Source organism: Ranitomeya imitator, chromosome 9, assembly GCF_032444005.1.
Source record: "Ranitomeya imitator isolate aRanImi1 chromosome 9, aRanImi1.pri, whole genome shotgun sequence".
Classification (NCBI taxonomy): domain Eukaryota; kingdom Metazoa; phylum Chordata; class Amphibia; order Anura; family Dendrobatidae; genus Ranitomeya; species Ranitomeya imitator.
This window is the reverse complement of record NC_091290.1, coordinates 96,246,329-96,273,466: the sequence shown is the minus strand read 5'-3', so window position 1 is coordinate 96,273,466 and position 27,138 is coordinate 96,246,329. Positions and strand designations below refer to the sequence as shown.

General features: G+C 43.5%; 1 protein-coding gene across 2 annotated transcripts in view; it reads left to right on the top strand.

The window, feature by feature from the left end:
• Positions 1-1,743: 1,743 nt before the first annotated feature.
• The window catches only part of LOC138649561 (tRNA-dihydrouridine(20) synthase [NAD(P)+]-like), a 61,817-nt gene continuing 36,422 nt past the window's right edge, over positions 1,744-27,138 (top strand). The window contains exons 1-3 of one of the 2 annotated variants that reach the window (XM_069740063.1): positions 1,744-1,859; positions 2,878-3,028; positions 6,908-6,995. In XM_069740063.1, the coding sequence (XP_069596164.1) occupies positions 1,832-1,859; positions 2,878-3,028; positions 6,908-6,995 (267 nt within the window). In that variant the 5' untranslated portion in view covers positions 1,744-1,831. Of the gene's footprint in view, positions 1,860-2,872; positions 3,029-6,907; positions 6,996-27,138 lie in introns of both variants that reach the window. The other variant, XM_069740062.1, reaches the window with a different exon arrangement.

Genomic DNA, 27,138 nt, shown 5'->3' with positions numbered 1-27,138 from the left:
ATTAAGGGCATCTCTAAGCTGTTCAAACTTTGCCTTCCTAAAGTTCAATGTTTTTGTGACTCCCTGACAAGTCCCCCTAGTGAAAGACAGGTGAAACTGCACAATATTGTGGTCGCTATTTCCTAAATGCCCAACCACCTGCAGATTTGTTATTCTGTCAGGTCTATTAGATAGTATTAGGTCTAAAAGTGCTGCTCCTCTGGTTGGATTCTGCACCAATTGTGAAAGATAATTTTTCTTGGTTATTAGCAGAAACCTGTTGCCTTTATGGGTTTCACAGGTTTCTGTTTCCCAGTTAATATCCGGGTAGTTAAAGTCCCCCATAACCAGGACCTCATTATGGGTTGCAGCTTCATCTATCTGCTTTAGAAGTAGACTTTCCATGCTTTCTGTTATATTTGGGGGTTTGTAACAGACCCCAATGAGAATTTTGTTACCATTTTTCCCTCCATGAATTTCAACCCATATGAACTCGACATCCTCATTTCCTTCGCTAATATCCTCCCTTAAAGTGGACTTTAGACAAGACTTTACATAGAGACAAACCCCTCCTCCTCTCCGATTTTTACGATCATTTCTAAACAGACTGTAACCCTGTAAGTTAACTGCCCAGTCATAGCTTTCATCTAACCATGTCTCGGTTATTCCCACTATGTCAAAGTTACCTGTAGACATTTCTGCTTCTAGTTCTTCCATCTTGTTTGTCAGGCTTCTGGCGTTTGCGAGCATGCAGTTTAGAGGATTTTGTTTTGTTCCAATCTCCTCACTGTGGATTGTTTTAGAAATGTTCTTACCTCCCTTCTGAGTATGTTTTCCTGGGTCGTCTTTGTTCGAGTCTAATGTTTTTCTTCCCGTCCCCTCTTCTTCAGTGATGGGCTGCAGCGGTCTAATGCTGTAGTCGTGACATCCCCGCCTGCAAAGTAAGGCTGGGCACGACAGTAGTGAGGCCTCTCTGGACTTGCGGGTGCTTAGTAACATTTGTTTTATAATTTTTCCAAGCACAGGCATAAAAGTAATTTTAATGGTAAGCTTTAAGGCTGTGTGCACACGTTCAGGATTTCTTGCAGAAATTTCCTGAGCAAAACCGGACATTTTCTGCAAGAAATCTGCATGCGTTTTTGACACGTTTTTTTCTGGAGCTTCCCACTGCATTAAATAGCAGGAAAAACGTGAAAAATCCGCAAAATTAATGAACATGCTGCGTTTTTTACCGCGATGCGTTTTTTTTGCGGGGAAAAAACGCATCATGTGCACAAAAATTGCGGAATGCATTCTAAATGATGGGGTGCATAATGTATGCGTTTTTATAGCGAAAAAAGCTGAAAAAATGCAACGTGTGCACACAGCCTAAATCTGCATCCGTGCTGATAATTTGGAGCTTTGCATCAGAAAATCACCTTCTGGCTGCCACTACATTTAGAAGTGAATCCGCAACTACTTCAGGTAGTCATGAACATGATAATAAACTGTGATTCACTTAAGTACTTATTAGGCTAAGTTCACACTGGGCATTTTTGCTGCATTTTTAATGCTAATTTTCAGCTGCATTGTGCAGTACCAGCCATGTCTATGAGATTTCAGAAATCTCATGCACACACATTGTTGTTGTTTTTTGTCATCAGTATTTTTTGCTTTGTCACTGCTAGAAAAAAAATGCCCATTGTGAACATAGCCTTATTCTTTTACCGATTTTACTATTGTTTTATAGCATAAATCATCTTTCTTTTCTCTGAACAGGCAGTTCTGTATAATAATCACTACACCAATACTAAATATTGCCTGTGCCAGATGATACGAGACCAACTTGAGTCTCCTCTGGGAAGAAAACTCCATGCAACACAGTCCACATTGGATATTTGGTGAGAATGTTGTTTGGCTTGCAAAGAATTTTTAAAGGGGTTTCTGGGTTTTCTAAAAATAAATGTTCTCAACTGCTGTAGTCCCTATCCAAGTGAATGGGGCCAAAAGTAACCAGAATAGCCACATCCTGGCGCTGACTGACAGCCAGCTCTACAGTGCATCAGTTCTGAGCCGGCTGTCAGTCCGTTCTGGGGTCATGGTTGCAGCTGCCGCTGACTGTGTACTGGGTGATGGCTGAAGCTACGTCTCTGTGACACAAAGCCTGAGGCTCCCTGCAGCCACACAGCTTTATAACGGCATTAACCTACTGTTTACAGCCCATTTTTGAAGGCTAATCGTGTTTAGGGACATGGCTGGTTCCCTTTAACAAATGCATTGTTCTAAAGTCTATTATAACCTGTCCAAGGTGGGGCATAATAGGTTTCATGTCACTATTCCAACAACCCCTTCTCCATCACTAATTACCCTTTATGAATTAATAACCGCTACACTTGCCTCTGGTGCCAGTGCCATTGCCGTTCTAGTGGTGTTGTCACTGGCTGTCCCGGGGCTCACGTGACATTGTCTGCAGGGCTCCCATTGCATAACAATCAATGCTGCCTTCACTCTCCCCCCTTTCTGACAACCTGGGAAGTGAGAGCAGCAGCTGCTCTCTGATTTCCTGCCTATGTCAGATTTGTCTGAAGGAGGCGAGAGGGAGAGTGAAACTGTTGCCTTTTGGCTGCAGGGATTACATAGCATAACAATGTCATGGGGGCATCTGGAGAGCTATATTGCTGGCCCCGGAGGGGAGTATAGCTGTTGTTATTTTACTTGGAGGGAACATAGTAATTGAAAAAGGGTTGCCTGATTAGAGGGCAGCCCCTTTTAAGGCCCCAAATAGGTATTGTTCATAAGGGGTTAAAGGCTGAGATTCGTGCACTTATACATTTCCTTGTTTAGTGGTATATTGGCTACTAATAAAAAGTAAATATGAATATGATTGAGATATGCCATTGTTCTTCTTGCTTAGTGAAGTATTTGAAATGACTTCATTTTATGAGAGCTGCCAATTGTCTCAAGAAGCCAAGAAAGGTTCCCTAAATGTCAGTATTCAAGAGACCCTAAAGACTGAGAATGACAATGAGGAAAATCATGACACCGTTCAAATGCCAGTTAAGTTTGAGAGGTAGGATTCTCTGTAGGATATTTCATGTCTATATAGCTTGTATTAGATAAATGACCCTCCATGAATTGTATATGCATTACAGTACCTTTCCTAAGGATGTCCTCTATAAACCTAGCAATTTGTTTAACCTTCACTCTATGGAATTCAATATTCTTAAATTCTTTGAGATGTGACCAATCGTTTTATTTAGATACATGATACAGAAACGTTCCTGATGTTTAGTACAACTTTTCATTTACAAAAATGTCAAGTCTGCTGTGTGTGCACATAGCGGAATGCTCCCTATGCACAAAAGATGGCTGTCAGCCGAGCCATGGTTCAGACGATCTTTCAAAAGACCGTTCTCGACTCCTCCATAACCAAGAGCACTCTGCTCACCGAGAATAGAAGGATCAGCAGTCTAAAATCCAACATGCTGGATTCTTCTTTACCTTCACATCAGAGTTTCTCAACTCCAGTCCTCAAGACCCACCAACAGGCCATGTTTTCAGGATTTCCATAGGTGATGGAGTTAATGCTGGAGCAGATGATGATATTATCACCTGTGCAATACTAAGAGACCCTGAAAACTTGACCTGTTGGTGTGTCTTGAGGACTGGAGTTGAGAAACACTGCTTTTACATGAACGATGAAGGTAGAATCAGGAGACCCCAATATCTGTGGGTTTGGCCGGTGTTAGTCTAATGTACGGTGGCCTTAATGGATCTGTCTTTTAAAGAGCCTGTGGGTGCAGCTTGGTGTTCAAGTCACAATAAAGAGCTTATATTACATTGTAAAAAGGAAAAATCTAATTGAACGGGAGCTGAGCTGCAGTTCACAGCAGTGTCCACTGAATCATGTGTGGCGCCGTGCAGCCCTGTCTGTGCACAGTTTGTCTGCTGGTGGAGCTGGTGACAACTGATTGATGGAGATGCCAGGTGCCAGACCCTTTCCAATCTGATATTACTGTCCTATACTAAGGGTTGGACATCAATATGAAGGTAGTGGATAACCTGTTTATATTCTGAAATATATAGCGTTGTATTTAAACAGCCATTGTCCTTGTGATCCCACATATGTCTAGCTGTATTGATTACTACATTTTTTTGCAACATAGGAATAAAATAATATCTATAAGCTGTAATTTGCAAATAACTATTGCTTTGCCGTAAAAAAAAATAATATATTCAGCAACTAATAAGGCAGTAATTTGTAAGAGCACATGCAAGGAGACCACAAAGCACAATTGTTAATGTTATTTTAATAGAGCAAAACTAAAGTTATACTTTATTAAATTAAAGGTAAATATTATAAGGCAATGAGTGATATTGTTGCTGAAAGGCAATAGATACATTTTCTTGTTCTTTTTTTCATGTCATTGAATAAATCAAATTCCAGGTACCCGCGGCTACTCAGGATTCAGAAAGACCTGGAGTACAGCAGTGTGAGCAGGCTCTTCTTACCTCAGTATTCCTATATCACTAGTATTAGATTAGATAAACATGAAGGACAGCAGTATGAGCAGCCTCTTTTCTCAGCACTGCAAGTGTCTCCATTGTTAGGTCAGAAAAACATGGAGGTCAGCAGTGTGAGCAGCCTCTTTTCTCAGCACTGCAAGTGTCTCCATTATTAGGTCAGAAAACATGGAGGACAGCAGTGTGAGCAGCCTATTTTTACCTCAGCATCCCTATATCACTAGTATTAGATTAGATAAACATGAAGGACTGCAGTATGAGCAGCCTCTTTTCTCAGCACTGCAAGTGTCTCCATTATTAGGTCAGAAACACATGGTAGACCGCAGTAACTTAGTTAGCAAGGCCGAAAAAAGACATTTATCTATCCAGTTCAGCCTATATTCCATCAGAATAAATCCCCAGACCTACGTCCTTCTAAAGAACCTAATAAATGTAAGATACAATATTGTTCTGCTCCAGGAAGACATCCAGGCCTCTCTCGAACACCTCGACTGAGTTCACCATCACCACCTCCTCAGGCAATGAATTCCAGATTCTCACTGCCCTAACAGTAAAGAATATTCTGTGTTGGTGGAAAAACCTTCTCTCCTCCAGACGCAGAGAAAGTGGCCTCTTCTTATCTCAACCACCTTTTGTATCTCCAATATTGGATCAGAATATTCACTGGCAGCACATCTTCCTATACATGAAGGGAGCAGCCAAACCATCCAGCTTGCACATGTTCACAGGCACCTCTCCGATTAACTCTTTCCAGCACCCAGACATACATGCATGCCCCTTTTGAAGTCCTAAAGTATTGCAGTACATAGCACAAGCATTAAACAATGGCAGGTTGAAGTACCCTAGGGAAACTGAAAAAGTAATTGTAATAATAATAAAAAAGTTTAAGAAAATGGACTCTGGCTGGGCCATTCCAAAACTTTGATCTTCTGGAGAAGAAATTACCGGTATCTTGTTTTGCAGGTTGCTTAGGGTTGATAGAGTTCTCAAAAGTGAAATTCCTCTTCATCTTTAGCTTTTTAGCAGTGGCCTGAAGGTTTTGTTGCAAAATTGACTGACTAATATTTGGATCTGTTAATAATTCCCTACACTTTGGCTAACGCCTCAGTTTCAACTGTTGAAAAACAGTCCCAGTGCATAATTCTTCCTCCACCATTTCTCACTGTGGTTGTGGTGTTCTTTTGGTGCTGATCCTTGTTGGCATTTTTTATAACTGAAACATTTATAAAAAAAACTTAATAAAAATTAAACAATCAAAATATGCACAAAATATTCAGATTTCACCAAGCAAAATAGACAAAGAAATGAATCAATGAGGGTAGGGAACATTGAAGGACGAGATCTCGTTGCTGAAATCTCAATCTGCGCCTGGGGTTTCAATCTGAGTTCCGGGGAAATGGCCGCCGGAGGCGGCGCATGCGCAGATTGAGAACTCTGCTCTGAGATCTCAATCTGCACATGCGCCGCCTCCAGCAGCCATTTTTCTGGGGAGCCACAGCATCGAAGCAATAGAAGTGCCGGGGCTTCGGCTTTCCCAAAATGTCAACTCAACCGCCGAACCTGCCGCACTAGACTGAGATTGGATTTCCCGGAGACCACCACATTGCAGCAAAGGATGTGCGGGGGCTCCGGGCATTCCCAAAATGTCACCGTAGCCCCCCACACTGCATGACCTGCGCACCAGTCTGGGTCACATCATCGCCAGATCACCAAATACCCCCTGTGACGCCGCTCCACCAGCTCAACCAGTGTTGCCGATTCCCCCCAGGTAGGTTGAATTCAGGACTGTAAGACGTACCCCCCTTTGGCGCTTTCATTTTTTTCCCCCCATTTCCCTTCTGAAAATTTGGGGTGTGCCTTATGGTCCGGTGCGTCTTATAGTCCAAAAAATACAGTACATAGGGAGGTTCTCCTGAAGTCTACCTGATTATTTCATAATTCAGCGAAAATTCCCTACATACACCTCTAATAGAAGGCTGTGACTTATGCCACTGTGTCGATATACAGTTTGGGTGTCTCATAAATAGCCTCAACAGTGTTAAAAAATAAAAAGCCTTTTAATGAGACGTGTTCTTTTTAAGTTTTCTTTCTGGGTTTCGGTACATTAGAAAATGACCCTCTTGATGTATGCTGGATAAATGTAAACTGTGCAGGCACCAGAATCTTACCCAGTGCTTCCACTGAATGCGGTTCACAAACAGTGTGTATGCAGCTTTAACTTTGTTTCATTGTGTGTGTGTGTGTGTGTGTGTGTGTGTGTGTGTGTGTGTGTGTGTGTGCTCCCTGTAGTCTGTTATCAGGAACTTTTATGTTGTGATTGTAATTAGAAAAGGAAATATATGGTTTTAATGATAAAAACTTCTTGTGCAATTGTGTTTTCTTTTCACTTGTTGATGCTAATGTTGACCCGTTTTCTCATTTTCAGAAAGGACTACCTTCCTCAAATAACTCCTAAGATGTTTCTATTGGAATGGTGCAGAAAGGAAAAGTTACCGCAGCCAGTTTACTACACAGTAAGTCAAACTTCTTAAAAGCACTATAGCGTTTTTTTTTAATTTCCACTGCTGTTCTGAGCGCCACTCCAGTCCTGTTATACTAGTTTTGATCTGCCGAGTCGCTGCCTCCTGAGCAACCTCAATTATACAGGTACTGGCAGCATTTTCACAGTTTACCTTATGCCCCCGGATCCTATCTTTGCAATGGTTATGCAATTATGTATTCTGGTGTCCCCATTTGTTATGCACTTGCACTTTAGCACACTGCGTCTTCATCTTGTGTGGATTACTCCCTTCTGACTCTTTATATGCAACACTTTATTTATTACTAGTTTGATCCTTGAATACTTTCATTTGCCACTTCATTGCTTGTTGGTGTACTTTTTTATTCATGCTCTACTTCAAATGCATCATACCCATTCAAATGTATCATACCCATTTGGTTTATACTGCCATTTAGTTTACTGTATGTGGCTACTTTTTACTATATTTCTACTTTTGTGTATTTACCTGTTTTACGTGGACTACTGTGATTTTGGTTGCTTGGAGGTCACCCTGCCTTTTTCTATTCCCTTTTCTCAAGTACCTATAGTGCTTGTATTATTACTTTCCTTTAAGACTTCTGTTTTAATGAGTACACTAATAAAATATTCTTATTTTATCTTGGGTTGTGCACTTCCCTTCTTTTGGGTATATCACAAATTTTGGAAGTCTCCCTCTATATAATTGTATGGTCTTTACTCGTTTTTTTAACACGTAGGTTAGTTGAAAGGTCCGCCTGCAACCGCCATTTTTTGTGGGAAGAGTGAGCACAACAGACTCACTCTTCACTTCATATAGGCGGTTCTTGATATGGGACAATCGATCATTGGAACATATCATCTTCTGTACTCTAGGTCCCTACAAATACACGACCCACAGGGAGGTCCTAAGGTTTACATTGGAGGTATAAAACATTAAGCTTGTACCAGCACTATACAGCATCAGTTCATCCTAGCTCCTGATGAGCCATGTGTGGTGAAACACGTAGAGGTTTAGGGTAAGTACACACAGGGCTTTTTTGCTGCTTTTTTTTTCTGCAGCAAAACCTGATCATCCTGGCAGGAAAGAAGCTGCGTCAAAAATGCAGGTTTAGGTGCGTTTTTTTGCTGCATTTTTTTTCACTTTGTCCATGCTAATGTCCTTGGATTTTCAGAAGCAAAAACGCAGCAAATAATGATACCTGCGTTTTTGCTGCGTTTTTTTCAACACCCATTTAAGTCAATAGGTGAAAAAAACACTGGAAAAGCGCTGAAAGAAGTGACATGCTCTATGTCCAAAAAACGCAGCAAAGCACAAAATACTGATCACACAAAAACCCAATGTGTGTGCATGAGATTTCTGAAATCTCATAAGCTTTACTGGTATTGTAAAAAGCAGCTGAAATGTGGCATAAAAAAGCAGCAAAAAACGCAGCAAAAACGCCCTGTGTGAACTTACCCTAAAACCGCTAATATAAGTACCTCTTGATGCTGTGTGTTCCATATTAGCTGTTATACTGTTTTCAGTTGTATTGACCCTGTCTGTGATTGTTTCTACTTTCTATCATGACACTAATATTGTCTGCCTGTATTCTTCCTTGGGGGTTATATTGCCTAGTATAGGGACTCCCAGGGTCAGCCATCGTTGAGCAGGGGCGCCATATCCGCTGTCAAGTAGAGTGCCAACCTGCACTGCTAAGCAGATTTGTTCAGATAGGTAACAGTATATAGGGGTATTTTCACATATACACATCATTTCATGTTGCATATCAGTTTATCTTATTTATATCCTAAATGATGCTTTTGGGGTTCACTCTCCCATATTTCTCTCTTTGACTATGACCTACCCATATGTTTGAACCCTAGCTAACCACTGGTCTGATTTTACTTTTTCCCTTCCCTCTCACTAATGCATGAGTGGGTGATTGACTTCACTTATTTGCAGGGTGAAACAGGGCAGTTAAGGTCAGCCGTTGAGGAGCGGGGGTCCCAGTCTCCTCTATCATTATAATCTGGGGTGCCAACCTCTGCTGGTAGATAGTAGGCAAGGTGTGGGTCCTATACACAGGGTGAACTCAGTGTGCACTATTTATGTATGGTGTCTGTGTTGAATGTTACTATTATTGTATTAAAAGTTATATTTTATATATCATTTTTTTTCTTGGGGTTTCCCATGTAAGCTTTAATTGTGATTTTGAACCCCCCTTTCTATAAATAATTCTGAATAACTGATAAGTATATTATTTCAGACAGGTAACAGTTATTGGTGATACCTCTCCAGGGGTGAAATGATGAAAACTGCTGTAGTTGTGCTTTATGAAGAAAGAATTTTAGATAATCTCATAAATCTTCTGTACATGTTTGGAGTAAAGTTTTGTGTCAATTATTAAACTCTACAACACCAGATTGTGTCAGGGGTGGGTTAGGGTTGCGGTTAGGGTTGGGATAAGGGTTAGGGGTGTGTTGAGGTTAGGGTTTTGGTTAGGGTTATAGTTAGAGTTGGGATTAGGGTCAGGGATTTGTTGGGGTTAGGGGTAGAGTTAGAATTGGGGGGGTAACACTGTTTAGGTAATTCAGGGGGTCTTCAAACGCAACATGGCACCGCTATTGATTCCAGCCAATTTTGTGTTCAAAAAGTCTAGTGGTGCTCCCTCCCTTCTGAGCTCTGCCATGCGCCCAAACAGTGGCTTTCCCCCACATACGGGGTATTGGCATACTCAGGAGAAATTACAAAACAAATTTTATGGTCCATTTTCTCCTTATACCCTTGTGAAATTAAAAAAATTTGGTTCCAAAGTAATTTTTTGTGTGAAAAAAAGGAAAATGATCGTTTTCTCTAGTCACCTTTCACGACGGCATATGGAGGTTGCCTCTTTGTCCTGATTGGGAACAGGAAACACAGAGAGGTTAAAAGGGCCTCCCACTTGCCAGTGTCTTTCCTGTTCCCCATGGGACAGGGAGAGTTTCAGTATGCTGTGGTGGCCGGCAACTGCAGTACCTTTTGGTGTCAGGCTTTGCCTGTCTAGCCGGGCAGCGGATGGTCGGTTCTTGCCTGCTCCGAAGCTGCTCCCTTCGACCCCTCTGTGGTGACATCGGGACTCCTCCTGGTCTTCCCGGGCCCCCAAGAGGGTGAAGCAGATCAGGGATCCCTGGCCGGGTGCCTCCCAGAGCTCCCCGGCCTTCTCCTCCATGTGCCTGCTCATGTGTGAACGCTGATGAAAGGCATGGACCCAGGAGAGGAGGGCGAGTGTAATTACGCTGGATGCAGATGCTACCGCTTGACGGATATCAAATCCTGCAGAAGTCTCAGCTGAGGTAAGACTATTCCCTCAGTATGGAAGCCACTTCATGCGCTGCCCCTGCTACAGTGAGTGTATGCAGGGAGTCAGGAAGGTGGTTATTTTCAAGGGGTCCCCTTTCCTGACAACTCTCTCCCTCTTATTTTAGGGAGACAAGTCTGCCACCAATAAGAAGAAATGCCCTATCTGTAATATAAAATTCCCACCTTTATGGGATAAAAATCTCTTATCAGTCAAGCACTGACAGAGTAGTCAGAGCGGAGCAACCATCCCTTTTAGAGAAAATTTGCGCTCTAGTTAAACAAGAGGTGCAAACTTCTCTGGCAGCTTTTACTCCCCCACCTCCGCCTCCACATTCTCCAGGGAAGAAGAGGAAATTTCAGGTCGAGGACTCTGAGTCCGAGTCAGACCTATCCTATAGTTCGTCCTTGGGTAGATGGGAGGATCTTGTATCACCCAGAGCTGAATCCATGAAGTACTTCTTCTCCTCTGACTATATTGAGGATCTGGTTTCTGCAGTACGTAACACCATGGGTCTAGAGGAGGAACCTGAGCCTCAGTCCATTCAGGATCAAATGCTTGGCGGGCTAAAAATGGAGAACATTGCGGTGTTCCTGGTGCATCCTAACATTCTTAGTATGATTGCTCAGGAATGGGAGCTACCGGAAAAATGCCTCAGCATCCCCTCGGAAATGAAGCATAGGTTTCCCCTGGAAGGTGATTTGGTCAAAGGGGAAATTCCCAAAGTTGATGTCCAGGTGGCTAGAGCTGCAAAACGAACTGCGCTCCCATTCAAAGATTCTTCACAGTTGAAGGATTTTAAGGACAGTTACATAGTTACATAGTTATTAAGGTTGAAGGAAGACTATAAGTCCATCTAGTTCAACCCATAGCCTAACCTAACATACCCTAACGTGTTGATCCAGAAGAAGGCAAAATAAAAACGATGTGGCAAAGAGTAAGCTCCACATTGGGGAAAAAAATTCCTTCCCGACTCCACATACGGCAATCAGACTAGTTCCCTGGATCAACGCCCTATCAAGGAATCTAGTGTATATACCCTGTAACATTATACTTTTCCAGAAAGGTATCCAGTCCCTTCTTAAATTTAAGTAAGGAATCACTCATTACAACATCATACAGCAGAGAGTTCCATAGTCTCACTGCTCTTACAGTAAAGAATCCGCGTCTGTTATTATGCTTAAACCTTTTTTCCTCCAAACGTAGAGGATGCCCCCTTGTCCCTGTTTCAGGTCTATGATTAAAAAGATCATCAGAATGGTCTTTGTACTGTCCCCTCATATATTTATACATTAAAATAAGATCACCCCTTAGTCTTCGTTTTTCCAAACTAAACAGCCCCAAGTGTAATAATCTATCTTGGTATTGCAGACCCCCCAGTCCTCTAACAACCTTGGTCGCTCTTCTCTGCACCCGCTCTAGTTCAGCTATGTCTTTCTTATACACTGGAGACCAGAACTGTGCACAGTATTCTAAGTGTGGTCGAACAAGTGACTTGTATAGAGGTAAAATTATGTTCTACTCATGAGCATCTATGCCTCTTTTAATGCATCCCATTATTTTATTTGCCTTTGTAGCAGCTACCTGACACTGGCCACTGAATATGAGTTTGTCATCCACCCATACACCCAGGTCTTTTTCATTGACGGTTTTGCCCAGAGTTTTAGAATTAAGCACACAATTATACATCTTATTACTTCTACCCAAGTGCATGACCTTACATTTATCCCCATTAAAGCTCATTTGCCATTTATCAGCCCAAGCTTTTAGTTTACATAAATCATCCTGTAATATAAAATTGTCCCCCTCTGTATTGATTACCCTGCAGAGTTTAGTGTCATCTGCAAATATTGAATTTCTACTCTGAATGCCCCCTACAAGGTCATTAATAAATATGTTAAAAAGAAGAGGGCCCAATACTGACCCCTGTGGTACCCCACTGCTAACCGCAACCCAGTCCAAGTGTGCTCCATTAATAACCACCCTTTGTTTCCTATCCCTGAGCCAGCTCTCAACCCACTTACACATATTTTCCCCAATCCCCATTATTCTCATTTTATGTATCAACCTTTTGTGTGGCACCGTATCAAAAGCTTTTGAAAAGTCCATATACACTACATCCACTGGGTTCCCTTGGTCCATTCCAGAACTTACCTCTTCATAGAAACTGATCAAATTAGTCTGACATGAACGGTCCCTAGTAAACAGGTGCTGATACTGGGTCATGAGGTTATTCCTCTTCAGATACTCCAGTATAGCATCCCTATAGGAAAATAGAAAGTCTCCTAAAGAAAGGGCAAGAGGAAAGGGCAATACCAGGAGATGGAGCTACGCAAAGGGTAGAGGGAGAAATATCCTCCTCCCACAGCAGCCATCTCAACCGGAGAAACAATGACTCCGACCCGGTTGGGAGGAGACTCTCATGATTCGTGCACCAGTGGTAAAATGTCACCAGCTGCCACTGGGTCTTCAATGTTATTAAGGAGGCCATTTTGATAGAGTTTATCTCCTCTCCTCCACAGGGTCTTAAAATCACTTCCCTTCCAACTCCCAAAGATCATGCAACTCTACTAGTGGGTCTCAGAGACCTTAAAAAAACAAAGGTGATCTCCCCGGTTCCAGAATCGGAATGGAGTCTTGGCTATTACTCTCAGTTGTTTCTGGTATCCAAACCATCAGGCGAGGCCCGTGTTATTATAGACCTGAAGGGACTGAATCAACACGTAAAATACCGCAAGTTCAAGATGGAGTCCGTAGGATCAGCTATTGCTCTAGTCGGGCCTCATTTCTTCATGTCGACCATTGACTTGAAGGATGCCTATTTCCATATCCCAATCCATCCGTGACCCAGGAAATATCTCAGGTTTGCGGTACAGGGGAGTCGTCGGATGGAGCACTATCAGTTCAGCATTCTCCCATTCGGAATCTCCTCAGCGCCGTGAGTCTTCTCCAAAATCATTGCAGAGGTAGTGCCATTTATCTGGAGACAAGGTGTCTGTATAATGCCCTATCTGGACGATCTACTGATGGTAGCTTCTGCCGAGACAGTCCTGAAATCCCATGTGTCGGTCACCCTAGAGATACTAAGGTCTCTGGGATGGATCTCAAACCTGAAAAAATCTCAGCTACAACCCTCCAAGACCAGAACATTTCTGGGAGTACTACTAAATTCTGCAAGGCAGATTTCCTTTCTTCCGGATGACCACCGTCTAACATAGCAAAGGTCAAAAGGTTCAGGGAGATGAGGTCTCCTACACTCTGGGAAGGCATGTCGTTCTTAGGGTATGTTCATACGTTCCTGATTTCCATCCTTTTTTTTTTCAGGACTGTTTTTTAAAAAACCCTTTTTTTGGTCCTTTTTTTGTCCTTTTTTGATGCGTTTTTTGATGCGTTTTTTGATCCTTTTTTTGATCCTTTTTTTATGCAGTTTTCTATGCAGAGTCTGTGTGTTTTCTAGGAAGTTTTTTAGGGTTAAAATGGCTGAAAATACCCTAACCCTACCCCTAACCCTACCCCTAACCCTACCCCTAACCCTATTCTAACCTTAGTGGAAAAAAAAAAAAAATTCTTAATTTTTTTTTATTGTCCCTACCTATGGGGGTGACAAAGGGGGGGGGGTGTCATTTACTATTTTTTTTATTTTGATCACTGAGATAGATTATATCTCAGTGATCAAAATGCACTTTGGAACGAATCTGCCGGCCGGCAGATTCGGCGGGCGCACTGCGCATGCGCCCGCCATTTTGCAAGATGGCGGCGCCCAGGGAGAAGACGGCCGGTCGGACGCCGGGTAAGTATAAGGGGGGGAGATTAGGGCACGCGGGGGGCATCGGAGCACTGGGGGGGGGGGCATCGGAGCACGGGGCGGTGGGAATGGAGCACGGGGGGCGGGATCGGAGCACGGGGGGGCAGCCACACTCCGCCCACGCACTTCCGCCCGCTTCCCCGCACTTCCTGCTGCAGCGGTTCTGCACCACAAACCGCAGTAAAACCCGCAGATATTTTTTTCATCTGCGGGTTTTACTGCGGGTTTGACCTCACAATGGAGGTCAATGGGTGCAGAACCGCTGCGGCTCCGAAAAAAGAAGTGACATGGTACTTCTTTTTTCCCGCAGCTATTCAGCGCGGCTTTTTTTTTTTTTTTCCGCATTGTGGGCACAGCAGTTCCTGTTTTCCATAGGGTACAATGTAATGTACCCTGCATGGAAAACGGCTGCGGACCCGCAGCGGGAAAATCGCGGCAATTCCGCATGAAAAAAAGGATCGTGTGAACATGGCCTTAGGCTCAATGACAGCCTGTATACAATCGGTAGCTTGGCCTGTATACAATCGGTAGCTTGGACACAAGCCCACTCCAGAGTCCTCCAAGATCACATTTTAGACAACTGAAACCATCATCCTGGCACCCTGAACAGAAGGATACACACGCCAGGTCAGGTGAAAGCCTCCTTGGCATGGTGGATAAATTTCAAAAATCTCCACAAAGGCGTAAGCTGGACTCAGCTTCCGCTGATTACGATTACATTGGATGCCAGCAGGAGAGGCAGGGGAGCCATGGTAAATCATGTTCCGTTCCAAGGACTCTGGGACCAGACAATAAGCAGAAAGTCGTCAAATTTCAGAGAACTGAAAGCTGTGGAAGAAGCCCTTCTGGTAGCAAGTCGCCAGATATATGGTCAGCACATCTAAATATATTCGGACAACATGACCACAGTTGCTCATATCAAGCACCAAGGCAGCACAAGGTTCAAAAGCCTAAAGAGGGTTTCTGCCCGAATATTCTGTTGGGCCGAGAAAAACCTACTGTTGCTGACAGCAGTCCTCCTAAAAGGCTCTTCCAACATCCAGGCGGATTATCTAAGTCGCCAAGACATCCACCCTGGGGAATGGAGTCTAAACGATCAGAGCTTCAAAATACTAATAGACAGGTGGGGACTACCGGAAATCGATCTTTTCGCTTCTCACCAAAACGCGAAGGTCAAAACCTTGTTCACCTTAAACTCCAGAGACAATTCCAGGAGAGTAGATTCCCTAGTCCAGAGTTGGAATTTTCACCTGGCCTATGCTTTCCAACTGATTCCGATTCTGGCAAAAGTTTTATGAAAAATTCGAGAAGACCGAACCCCAACTATCTTGGTAGCCCGTTATGGCCCAAAAGGAGTTGGTTCAAATTGAACATCCAACTACAAGCGGATGGTCCGATCCCTTTACCAATAAAAATCGACCTCCTCTCCCAGGGGCCCATTCTCCACTCAGATCCTCAGAGGTGGAATTTAGCGGCATGGCTACTGAAGCCCAGGTATTGAAAGCTAAAGGGTTGTCAGACCCAGTGATAGCTACCCTACCCTGCAGAGATCCAGGAATCCAGTAACCAATGCCATCTACTATAAGATCTGGAAATTATTTTCATCCTTCTGTCTACCTTATCTACTGGTTCCACTTTTCCCAAATATATCAAGAATTCTGGATTTTTTACAAAAGGGTTAGAGATCGGCCTTAAACCTAGCACCCTGAAAGTCCAGGTCTCTGCTCTCAGCTCTGTTTTTGACCAGGATCTAGCAGGTCATCGCTGGATCAAGAGATTCATGACATCAGCAGTCAGGATGAATCCCAAGAGACAGATTGTGGTTCCCTCATGGGACCTTAACTTAGTACTCCAAGGTCTCACAGGTCCAGCCTTTGAACCCTTGTTTTCCTGTTCTCCTCAAAACCTTGCATACAAGACGGCTTTCTTGGTGGCCATAACTATGGCTAGGAGAGTAGGAGAATTGCAAGCCTTATCAATAAGAGAGCCCTATCTATTAGATAGAAATGACTCAATAGACCTACGTCTTGATCCATCTTTCCTTCCAAAGGTAGTCTCTGAATTCCACCATTCCCAAGAGATCATTCTACCATCATTTTGCCAAGAATCTGAAAACTAGAAAGAGAGAAAATTCCACACTGTTGATGTGTGGCGCATGGTCCTACATTACTTAGAACAAACCCGTTCTTGTAGAATTGATCAGAACCTGTTTGTCCACCTCCCAGGGCAAAATAAAGGGAAGAAGGTGCCTAAAAGCACCATCTCTAATTGGATTAAAAGAGCTATAACAGAAGCATATCTTGCCCAAAATAAGTCAACCTCAGTGGGGGTTTAAAGCCCACTCAACCAGATCCACTTCAGTTTCCTCGGCAGAAAAAGCAGGTGCATCTGCAGATCAGATCTGCAGGGTAGCAACATGGTCCTCACTACATACTTTTTCCAAGCATTATAGACTGGACGTATTGTCCAATAGGGACTTAATTTTTGGCTGAAAAGTACTCCAGCCCGTTGTCCCTCCCTAGCGCCAAATTAGTTGGTATTCCTCCATATGCCATCGTGGAAGGTGACTAGAGAAAATAGAATTAGACTTACTGGTAATTCGGTTTCTAGGAACCTTCCACGAAGGGGCTAATTCCCCCCCTTTATTCCTGGATAAAATCTGGGATTCAGAAGGTAAACCAGTGCTATGGTCTCAGTTTTAAGTCACTGGCAAGTGGGAGGTGGGAGAGCCTTTTAACCTCTCTGTGTTTCCTGTTCCCCATCAGGACAAAGAGGCAACCTCCATATGCCGTTGTGGAAGGTTCCTAGAAACTGAATTACCGGTAAGTCTAATTCTATTTTTTCCTTCCAGATTGCTTTTGTTCTCGTGAAGTACCTGAAGGGTTAATAAACTTTTTGAATGTGGTTTTATGCACCTTGATGGGTGAAGTATTTATAATGGTGTCACTTTTGGGTATTTTCTGTCATATTGACCCCCCAATGTCACTTCAAATGTGAGGTGGTCCCTAAACAAATTGGTTTTGTAAAAAAATGTTTTGAAAAATGAGAAATCGCGGGTCAACTTTTATCACACATAACGTCCTAACAAACAAAAATGTTGTTTCCAAAATTGTGCTGATGTAAAGTAGACATGTGGGAAATATTATTTATTAACGATTTTATGTGACTTAACTCTCTGATTTAAGGGCATACAAATTCAAAGTTTGAAAATTACTACATGTTTGACACATTTCTGTTTTTTTCATAAATAAACGCAAGTCATGTCTAAGAGTATTTACCACTAACATGAAGTACAATATGTCACGAAGAAACAGTCTCAGAATCACCAGGATCTGTTGAAGCATTCCAGAGTTTTAACCACATAAAGTGACAGTGATCTGAATTGTAAAAATTGACCTGGTCATTAAGCAGCAAATTGGCTCTGTCACTAAGGGGTTAAAATGAGTTAACACCAATCATGTGCTAATGTGTCAGAGTATTATATTGCCATACCTATAAGTACACATGGAGTACAATCTGCTGCATAGAATAATTGTAGTAACGATACTCAGAAGGCCATTTTATAATTCATGTTACAACTTTTACACTCGGTACACATGGTACATGCTGCAATTCATGGAACTATCGATCATACAGCTCCCACCATGCAGTTCAGAAACGTTCTTATTTTCAGCAAAAATTCGCACAGCACATCTTTTTTCTCTGTTTTAAAGAAACCCTTTTTAAAAGAGCTTACTTTTACGGTGTACATTTTCAGTAAAGGTGTTATCCACTACTAGGACAACCCCTTCTCAATCTGAATGTTTGCCCCTCGTTAAAATAACAACTTTTATACTCACGCGTGAGCACCGTTCCCGGGGATGACGTGAGATTGTTATGACACGTGAGCCCTACCCCCAATCAGCGCTGGCATTGCGGTCCCCGCCTTCAGCCGTATAGGTAATCAAGAGGAAATGATCTGCCAGCCACAGAATTGACGTCTTCTTGATTAATTGTACCACTGAAGTCGGGGATCTGACACTAGTACTGATTTCAGCGTGACAACCTCAGGAACGCGAGTACTGACACCGCTGTAACAGTGGCGGAATGGGGAGTGAGTATGTGTATTTATTTTAATGGGGCAAACCTTCAGATTGAGAAGGGATTGACTAAGTAGTGGACACCCCTTTACATAATCTTGGTGATAATATGTTGTCTAGTGAATGATCCCTTTTGGCCTTACATCTACATCCTTCTTGATTAATGTTTTTCACAACTAGATGTTGATGGAGCACAAGTAAGCATTTTGATGGCCCCATAAGATGCTCCATAGAATGTGCCCCATATGCTGCTCCATAAAGGTTAATGGCCCCATAAGATGCTCCATAGAATAATATGCCCCATATGCTGCTGCGATTAAACATTTTTTTTTTTTTATATGACATACTCGCCTCTCGTCGCTGTTGACTCAGGTGTCCTGAGCAGGTGGGGACACTGGTGCGCTATGGGGGGGCCAGGTGCCGGAGTCGCTTCTGGCTCAGGCCCCCGGCACTTGCGATATTCACCTGTCTCCGTTCCACCGCCGTGCGCCGCTGTGTCATCGGCCTCTCTGCACTGACTGTTCGGGCAGAAGGCGCGCATTAAACACGTCATCGCGCCCTCTGACCTGAGCGTCACAGCCAGAGGATGCGGAAGACATAGCCGGGTGGTAGAACAGGGACAGGTGAATATCACATGGCTCATCCTCCCCCGTCATACTCAACCTCCTGGCGCGGTCTCTGCACTTCCCTGCTTCGTCCCGGGGCCTGCAACTCCTTCCAGTTCTGAACGGCAACATGGTGCCGCTCATGAGCTCCACGCCTATGGGAGTGGAATTTCGTCCATATTCATTACTTTAATGAGCGGTACCACGTGACCGCTGAACAAAGAAAGAGCTGCCAGCGCCGGAGAGCGTCTGAGAAGTAGGTAGGTGCAGAGACCTGGAGGTGGTGAGTATGGTATGACAGTCGCCATCTTTTACTTGTCATCTTCTACTTACTTTTGACTTTGTTTGTTTTTCAGCATATCCTGAGCAACACCTATGTTGGATCTTGACTCTTTTAACTATCCAACTCCAATATTGTGACTTTATTTTCCATTGTGTACCTTTTTGTATTGTTTTGGGCATTTACTTTTTTGTTACTAGAGCCACAATTCCCAAATGCTAAACATAGTTTAACAGGTGAAATACTTTGCACTATCCTGATTTCAGTGTCCAGTATTCTAGTCTGTTGTGAAGATGTGTGTAGCAGTACCCAAATAACATGAGTGAAAAATATGTAGTTTGGTGTTAATTCGCCACTACAGAAATCTTGTGTGTGATCTTATCCTAAAGCTTGCAAAGATAACATTCTAGTTTTTAGTTTCTCTCTTACTCTCACTCTCCACAAAAACCTGTATTCTCAGAATTATGTCAAGACTACAGTCACGATCTATGGCTATAGTGTTAGCAGTAATGTATTAAACATGAAAATACAACAAGTAGGTGGAACAATGCCCCAGTACTACTGAATGGTGTCATAATACACACATATTGTTGACATCATTAATGAGGGTAACTTGGAAAGTTGACCGTAAACAAATTTATAATTGACAGCAGGTCTGTGCCGTTCTATCACCTTTTCATCTCATGAGTTGCACTTGTTAAAACACCTGAAATTAGAGCTGACACCGTGAGCTTGTTGGAGAATGCCCTACCTCCAAAGTACAGTGCTGTGCAAATTAATTGGGACAATGCAAAAAAACACATTTTTGATTTAATTATATTTATTTAATAATAAAATGTTATAATGCACTGTTACATACTAATTCTGAAAACCTTTTTCTTCTGGCTAGTTGACCAATATTTATTTATTATATATTAAAACTGGTTTGAATCACTGACTGGTAACCAACTTACGATTTTACTGAAAAAATGCTTTGTCCCAAATAATTTGCACTGCACTGTACCTATTGGAAATTGCCATCATTTGCCCTCTATTACCAAACTGCCCTCTTCATCCTTTAACCCACCTCTTCCCCATCCCCGAAAATGCTGCATCTTTGACACAATATATCCAGGGATTATATATGTCCGGGACCCCTGCATGCTTGATTCTCTGAACTACATCCAACTGGACTGTTGTATGTTTTCTCCCAATAAGTTCCCTAAATAGAGTATGAATTTTGCTGAAGAAAGACATAGGGATCCAAACAGGGGCATTATGTAGAAAGTAAAGGAGTTGCGGCATCTGAAACATTTTGATTACATTGGCTCTACCAACCACTGACTGTGGAAGGCGACCCCAGGTATTAATCTTCATCCTAAATTGGACAAGATGGTCATCTACATTAAGAGCATAATAATCTAGTGGTCTACTGCTCACAACTATCTCAAATACTTAAATCTATCAACAATGGGAATTTGTATTTGTGAAACAGGGAACCCCAATGGTAGAGGGTCTACTGGCATCCAAACTGATTTAGTCTAATTAATAAGAAGTTCAAAGCTCTTACGGAACTCCACAACTATATTTGTTGCTGGAATAGTAGTTGAAGATTCAACATCCCCCATATATAGAAGTTATCTGCAAAGAAAGATACTCGTTGATCTATGGAACCACATTTAAAGCCTGTAATTTCACTGGATGAATGCAATAAAGATGCCGAAAATGGTAGTGGACAGAGATGTCATTTCTGGTTGGTGCTTCTTCCCAAGTCAAAAGGTTCATTATACAATCATTCACCCAAATTGTTGCCATCGCTGAAATGTATAACAGCTTAACCAGGGTGATGACCCTGAAAAAAAGCCCATTTTAACCAAAACCCCATAGGAAATTCCATTCAATGCTATCAAAAGCTCTGGCAGCACTGAGAATGGACTGTCCGGCTCTTTTGTGTTGGATTAACAGTGTTTGATTCTCATGGATCACTGTTGTGACTGCAAGCCTTAATCATTTGGCCAATACTTGTTATTGGCTAAACGTCTATTGGAAGAAGAGGTAAGGTTTCTCCTTGTGGACATACATATATGCTAGCCACCTTAGGGAGAGACCCAAGTTGGGCTAAATGTAGCGGGACGAAAGAGACCGAAAAGCCCTCTACTTAAAGGAAATACATAGTGGATGCTTTCCTAAAACGGAAAGTACTTGCAAGCAGCATAATACAAAGAATAGCAGGTTTACCCAGAATCCTTTGCAGTAGGCGGAGCTAAGCAAATCATCTCTTTCCACCCCAGTCTAATCCACAGCGCTTGGAACCGCCAAGCGTGCAATGCTGCGGATTAGTTTCTAAATTTACACAGCCAACCAATTCCTACCTGTGGACACATGTTTCGGGCTTTAGGCCCTCATCAGCACAGGGCTGGAATTGGTTGGCTGTATGGAGTGGGGCTCGGTGAGCAAGCGATACATATATGCTAGCCACCTTAGGGAGAGACCCAAGTTGGGCTAAATGTAGCAGGACGAAAGAGACCGAAAAGCCCTCTACTTAAAGGAAATACATAGTGGATGCTTTCCTGAAACGGAAAGTACTTGTAAGCAGCATAATACAAAGAATAGCAGGTGTACCTGCTATTCTTTGTATTATGCTGCTTGCAAGTACTTTCCGTTTCAGGAAAGCATCCACTATGTATTTCCTTGTGGAGAGTGACATACCAACTGTGGCTTGGCAAGGCAAAGAGGCTTTACAAAAAGTGGAATATTACGTGATCAAAAAGATGGATATAAATAAACATGGTACCGCTGAAAACGTCATCTTGTCCCTCAAAAAACGAGCCGCCATACAGCCTCATCAGCCAAAAAAGGAAAAAAATTATAGCTCTCAAAATAAAGCGATGCAAAAATAATTATTTTTTATATAAAATATATTTTGTTGTATTAAAGCGCCAAAACATAAAAAAAGATATAAATGATGTATCGCTGTAATCATACTGACCCAAAGAATAAAACTCCCTTATCAATTTTGCCACACGCGGAATGGTATAAACGCCCCACCTACAAGAAATTCATGAATTGCTGGCTTTTGTTCATTCTGCCTCCCAAAAATCGTAATAAAAAGTGATCACAAAAATGTCATGTGCCTGAAAATGGTACCAATAAAAATGTCAAGTCGTCCCACAAAAAACAAGACCTCACATGACTCTGTGGGTCAAAATATGGAAAAATTATAGCTCTCAAAATGTGGTGATGCAAAAACTATATTTTGCAATAAAAAACATCTTTTAACGTGTGACAGCTGCCAAACATAAATCTCTGATATAAAAGCCCGCTATAAATAGTAAGGCTATGTGCACACGTTGCGGATTTCCTGTGGATCCGCAGCGCTTTTTACCGTGCAGAAACGCTGCAGACAAGTGATTTAGAGTACAATGTAAATCAATGGAAAAAAAAATGCTGTGCTAATGGTGCGGATAACTCGGCACTGAAAACGCTGCGGGTTAAAAGAAGGAGCATGTCATTGTTATTTGTGCGGATCTGCAGCGTTTCTGCACCCATTGACTTGCATTGAGTCGGGCACATCCGCAGCAAAACTGCAGATCTGCGGTTTTCCTGTGAGAAACGCTGCAGATCGGAAGGGGGGGAAGAGCGCGTGGGCAGAGTGTGGGCGGTGCGTGGGCAGAGACTGTGTGTGTGTGTGGCGGAGACTGTGTGTATGCGGGGAAGATGCGTGTGTCTGTGTGCGGGTGTTTGTGGTGGTCTGCGGGGGTTTGCGGGGATAGCGAGCTGTCGGGCATCTGTGGGGGGTCTGTGCCGAGCTGTGGGGGGTCTGTGCCGGGCTGCAGGGGTCTGTGCCAGGCTGCGAGGGGCTGTGCCGGGCCGCAGGGATCTGCGCCGGGCTGCAGGGGTCTGCACCAGGCTGCGGGGGATCTGCGCCAGGCTGCGGGGATCTGCGCCGGGCTGCGGGGAGTCTTTATCGGGCTGTGGGGGGTTTCTGCCGGGCTGCGGGGGTCTTTGCCGGGCTGTATGCGGTCTGCGCTGGGCTGTGGGGGGGTCTGCTGGGCTGCGGGGGTCTGTGCCAAGCTGCGAGGGTCTGTGCCGGGCTGCGGGGGTCTGCGCCAGGCTGCAGGGATCTGCGCCGGGCTGCGGGGGTCTGTGCCAGGCTGCGAGGGTCTGTGCCGGGCTGCGGGGGTCTGCGCCAGGCTGCGGGGGATCTGCGCCGGGCTGCGGGGAGTCTTTGTCGGGCTGTGGGGGGTCTGCGCCGGGCTGCGGGGGTCTGTGCCGGTCTGCGGGGGGTCTGTGCCGGGCTGCAGGGGCCTTTGCCGGGCTGTGGGCGGTATGCGCCGGGCTGTGGGGGGTCTGCGGTGGGCTGTCGGGGGTCCTTGGGGGTGTGTGCGCGTGCAGGCATCGTCTGATGGGACTACAATCTCATCGAGCGATGCCTGCTAAAAATGACAGTGATTGACACATTAGCCAATGATGGGACAGTAGTAGTCCCATCATCCAGCTAATGTGTTGAATGTAAAGAAAAAAAAAACATGAACATACTACATACATACAGCATACATACTACATACATACATACATACAACATATTACATGCATACAACATACTGCATACATACAACATACATACATACTACAAGCATACTACATACATACAACATACATACTGCATACAATACATTTATACATTACATACATATAGACATACAGTACATATAACAGAGTACATACTCACCATCACTTGTCACTTTGTTCCCCGAAGCCAGTGTCACCTGTAAAAAATATTAAAATAACAAACAAACAATGTACTCCCTGATCCGCAGAAATCCACGAGTGTCCCACGACGATCTCCCGTGGAGAACAGCAGCATCAGCTGATGCGACTGCTCTCTAGGGGCTCCAAGAATACAATGACAGGAGGAAGGTATCCTTCTGCACTGTATTCCTCCGCCCCTGTAAAAAAAATAGTCCCTAGTCTCACTTTTGGCATTGCTGTGTGAGAAAAGTTCCCACGCAGCTTTTGCCATAAAGTGAGACCAGTGAACTATAGTACCCTCTCAGTGATGCACTGCAGGAGCCATTGTCTCCTGTCAGTGTGTCACTGAGGGTCCTATAGAGCAGTGACATCAACCGATGTCACTGTTCTATAGGGGAGATCGTCGTGGGATACTCATTATTAATTGGACTGCGTCGGACAGGGAGTATACGGTTTATTTTTTTACTTTTTTTTGCAGGCGCTGAAGTATGATAAGAATGGTGAAATTAAGAATAATAAAATACTTTTTTCTGGCTGTCTTTTTTTTAACTATTTCACTACTGTAGGAATAATAATGGATAGGCGTCTTATTGTCGCCTCTCCATTATTAACCCGGCTTAATGTCACCTTACAATAGCAAGGTGACATTAACCCCTTATTACCCCATATCCCACCGCTACACGGGAGTGGGAAGAGAGGGGCTTCGGCGCATCTTACAGATGCGCCATTTCTGGGGCGGCTGCGGACTGGTATTTGTAGCTGGGGGGGACAATATCCATGGCCCCTCTCTAGGTTATAAATATCAGCCCGCAGCTGTCTGCATAGCCTTTCTGGCTATAAAATATAGGGGGACCCCACATCATTTTTTTGCGGGTCCCCCTATTTGAATAGCCAGTAAAGGCTAGGCAGACAGCTGCGGGCTGATATTCATAGCCTGGGAGGGGCCATGAGTATTAACCCCTTCCCAGACTACAAATATTCGCCCCTGGCCGTCGGCTTTCCCCCTCTGGTGCAGAAAATTGTGTGGGAGCCCACGCCGTTTTTTCCCGTTTTTTTTCTTTATGTTCATTAATCAACATCGGCCTATCTATGGATATATCTATAGATATGTCTATAGACTAGATGGTGGCCGGATTCTAACGCATCGGGTATTCTAGAATATGTATGTATGTATATAGCAGCCACATAGTATATAGCACAGCCCACGTAACACAGACAGCCATGTAGTAAATAGCATAGCCAAGTAGTATATAGCACAGCCACGTAGTATATAACATAGCCATGTAGTATATAACACAGCCCACGTAATATATAGCAGCCACGTAGTATATAACACAGCCCAAGTACTATGTAGCAGTGTGGGCACCATATGCCCGTTAAAAAAATAAAATAAAATAAAAAATAGTTAAATACTCACCTTTCGTCGTCCCCCGGATCCAGGCGAGGCATTCCATGCGTGATGTTCCGGTCCCAAGAATGCATTGCGGTCTCGCGAGATGATGACGTAGCGGTCTCGTGAGAGCGCTACGTCATCATCTTGCGAGACTGCAATGCATGGCCCTGAGCGTCGCAAGGAGCGGGAAAGGCCCCGGAAGGTGAGTATATCACAATTTTTTTTTTCATTATTTTTAACATTAGATCTTTTTACTATTGATGCTGCATAGGCAGGATCAATAGTAAAAAGTTTGTCACACAGTGTTAATAGCAGCGTTAACAGCGTTATGCCGCGGTGTAGCGCAGTCGGTTTAACGGACTGCTACAACGCCATGTGGGCGGCGGTCGCTGACTGGGGGGGGGAGTATGGAGCAGGCACTGACGGCAGGGGAGTAGGGAGCTGCCATTTCACGGCCGGACTGTGCCCGTCGCTGATTAGTCCGTGACAGACAGACAGAATGACGGAAGTGACCCTTAGACAATTATATAGTAGATACATAGATGTTTCTATCCATATATCTATCTGGCTAATTTCACACGTCAGGTTTTTGCCGTCGGGCACAATCCGGCGAGTTTTGAAAAAAAGCGATCCTTTTTTTCTGCTGGATCCGTTTTTTCTCATAGAGTTGTATTAGCGCCGGATTGCTCCTGATGGCCACACGTTTCATTCGTTTTTTGCCGGATCCGTCTAAAAAGCTGTTTCTACCTGACGGAAAACACATACAGAGGAACAGTTTTTCTATCTGGCGAAAAAACGCACAGCGACACATCCGGCGAAAAACATATGAAACTGAGATGTTAAATGATGAATCCGGCCTCCGAATCTGTTTTTTTCATGCATGTTTCCATTAAAATCATGCACATTTTCCGTTCGCTCTCTCTTTTTTTTTAAAAAAAAAAACAGGATCAGTCGCATCAGTTTTTCACTATTTGCAATGGATCAGTTTTTTCGAAAATTTGCCGGATCCTGCCTGACGGAAACAAACTGATGTGTGAAAGTAGCCTAACTATACATATAGCTATCTACATCTATCCATCTCATTCCTTCTATCTATCTATCTCAGGCCGGCGTCACACTTGGCGGAGGAAAATACGGTCGGTTTTTTTACTGGCGCAATACGCAGAAATGTTCCCAAAACAGTGTTCTGTATGTAATCCGTTGGCAAGACCTTCATTGGCGGAATTTTTGCGCAATACGCTGACAAACGCATCATGCTGCGATTTTCTACACCCGTAAAATGCAGCTGCAAAATATACGGCAGATAGGAGCTGCCCCATAGAGAATCATTGGTCCATGTGCAATGCGTTGTTTTTGCGCCTCTCATACGTCCGTAAAACTCTCTAGTGTGGCGCCAGCCTCATTCCTTCTATCTATCTATCTCATTCTTTCTATCTGTCTGTCTATCTGTGTGTAATGGATTGTGGGTTGGACAAATGTAAAAGAAGAGGTTGGACAAGAAATGACATCAAAAATCTTTTTTGTTGTTGTCAATAATAGATCTTTATTTAGCTTTCAAAAATGCATACAAATCCGCATTGGAAAAAAACGCAGCAAAAACGCAACAAAACCGCACCTGCATTTTCTGGCAAGAGAGGGAAGAATCTGCAGCAGAAATTCCTAAAGCCGGAAACGTCCCTTCAGGCTTTCTCGCCGGACAGAAAAAACGTTGCAGGAGACGTTTTTTGTGTCCGGCAAAAAAGCCTGAAGGGACGGATCCGGCACAAAACGGATGAAACGCATTTTCTTCAGGCACAATCCGGCAGTAATACAACTCTATGGGGAAAAAACGGATCAGGCGTAACTAAAAAACTGATCCAGATTGTGCCTGAAACTGCCGGATTGTGCCTGAAACAAAAAACCTGATGTGTGAAAGCAGCCTAATGCAC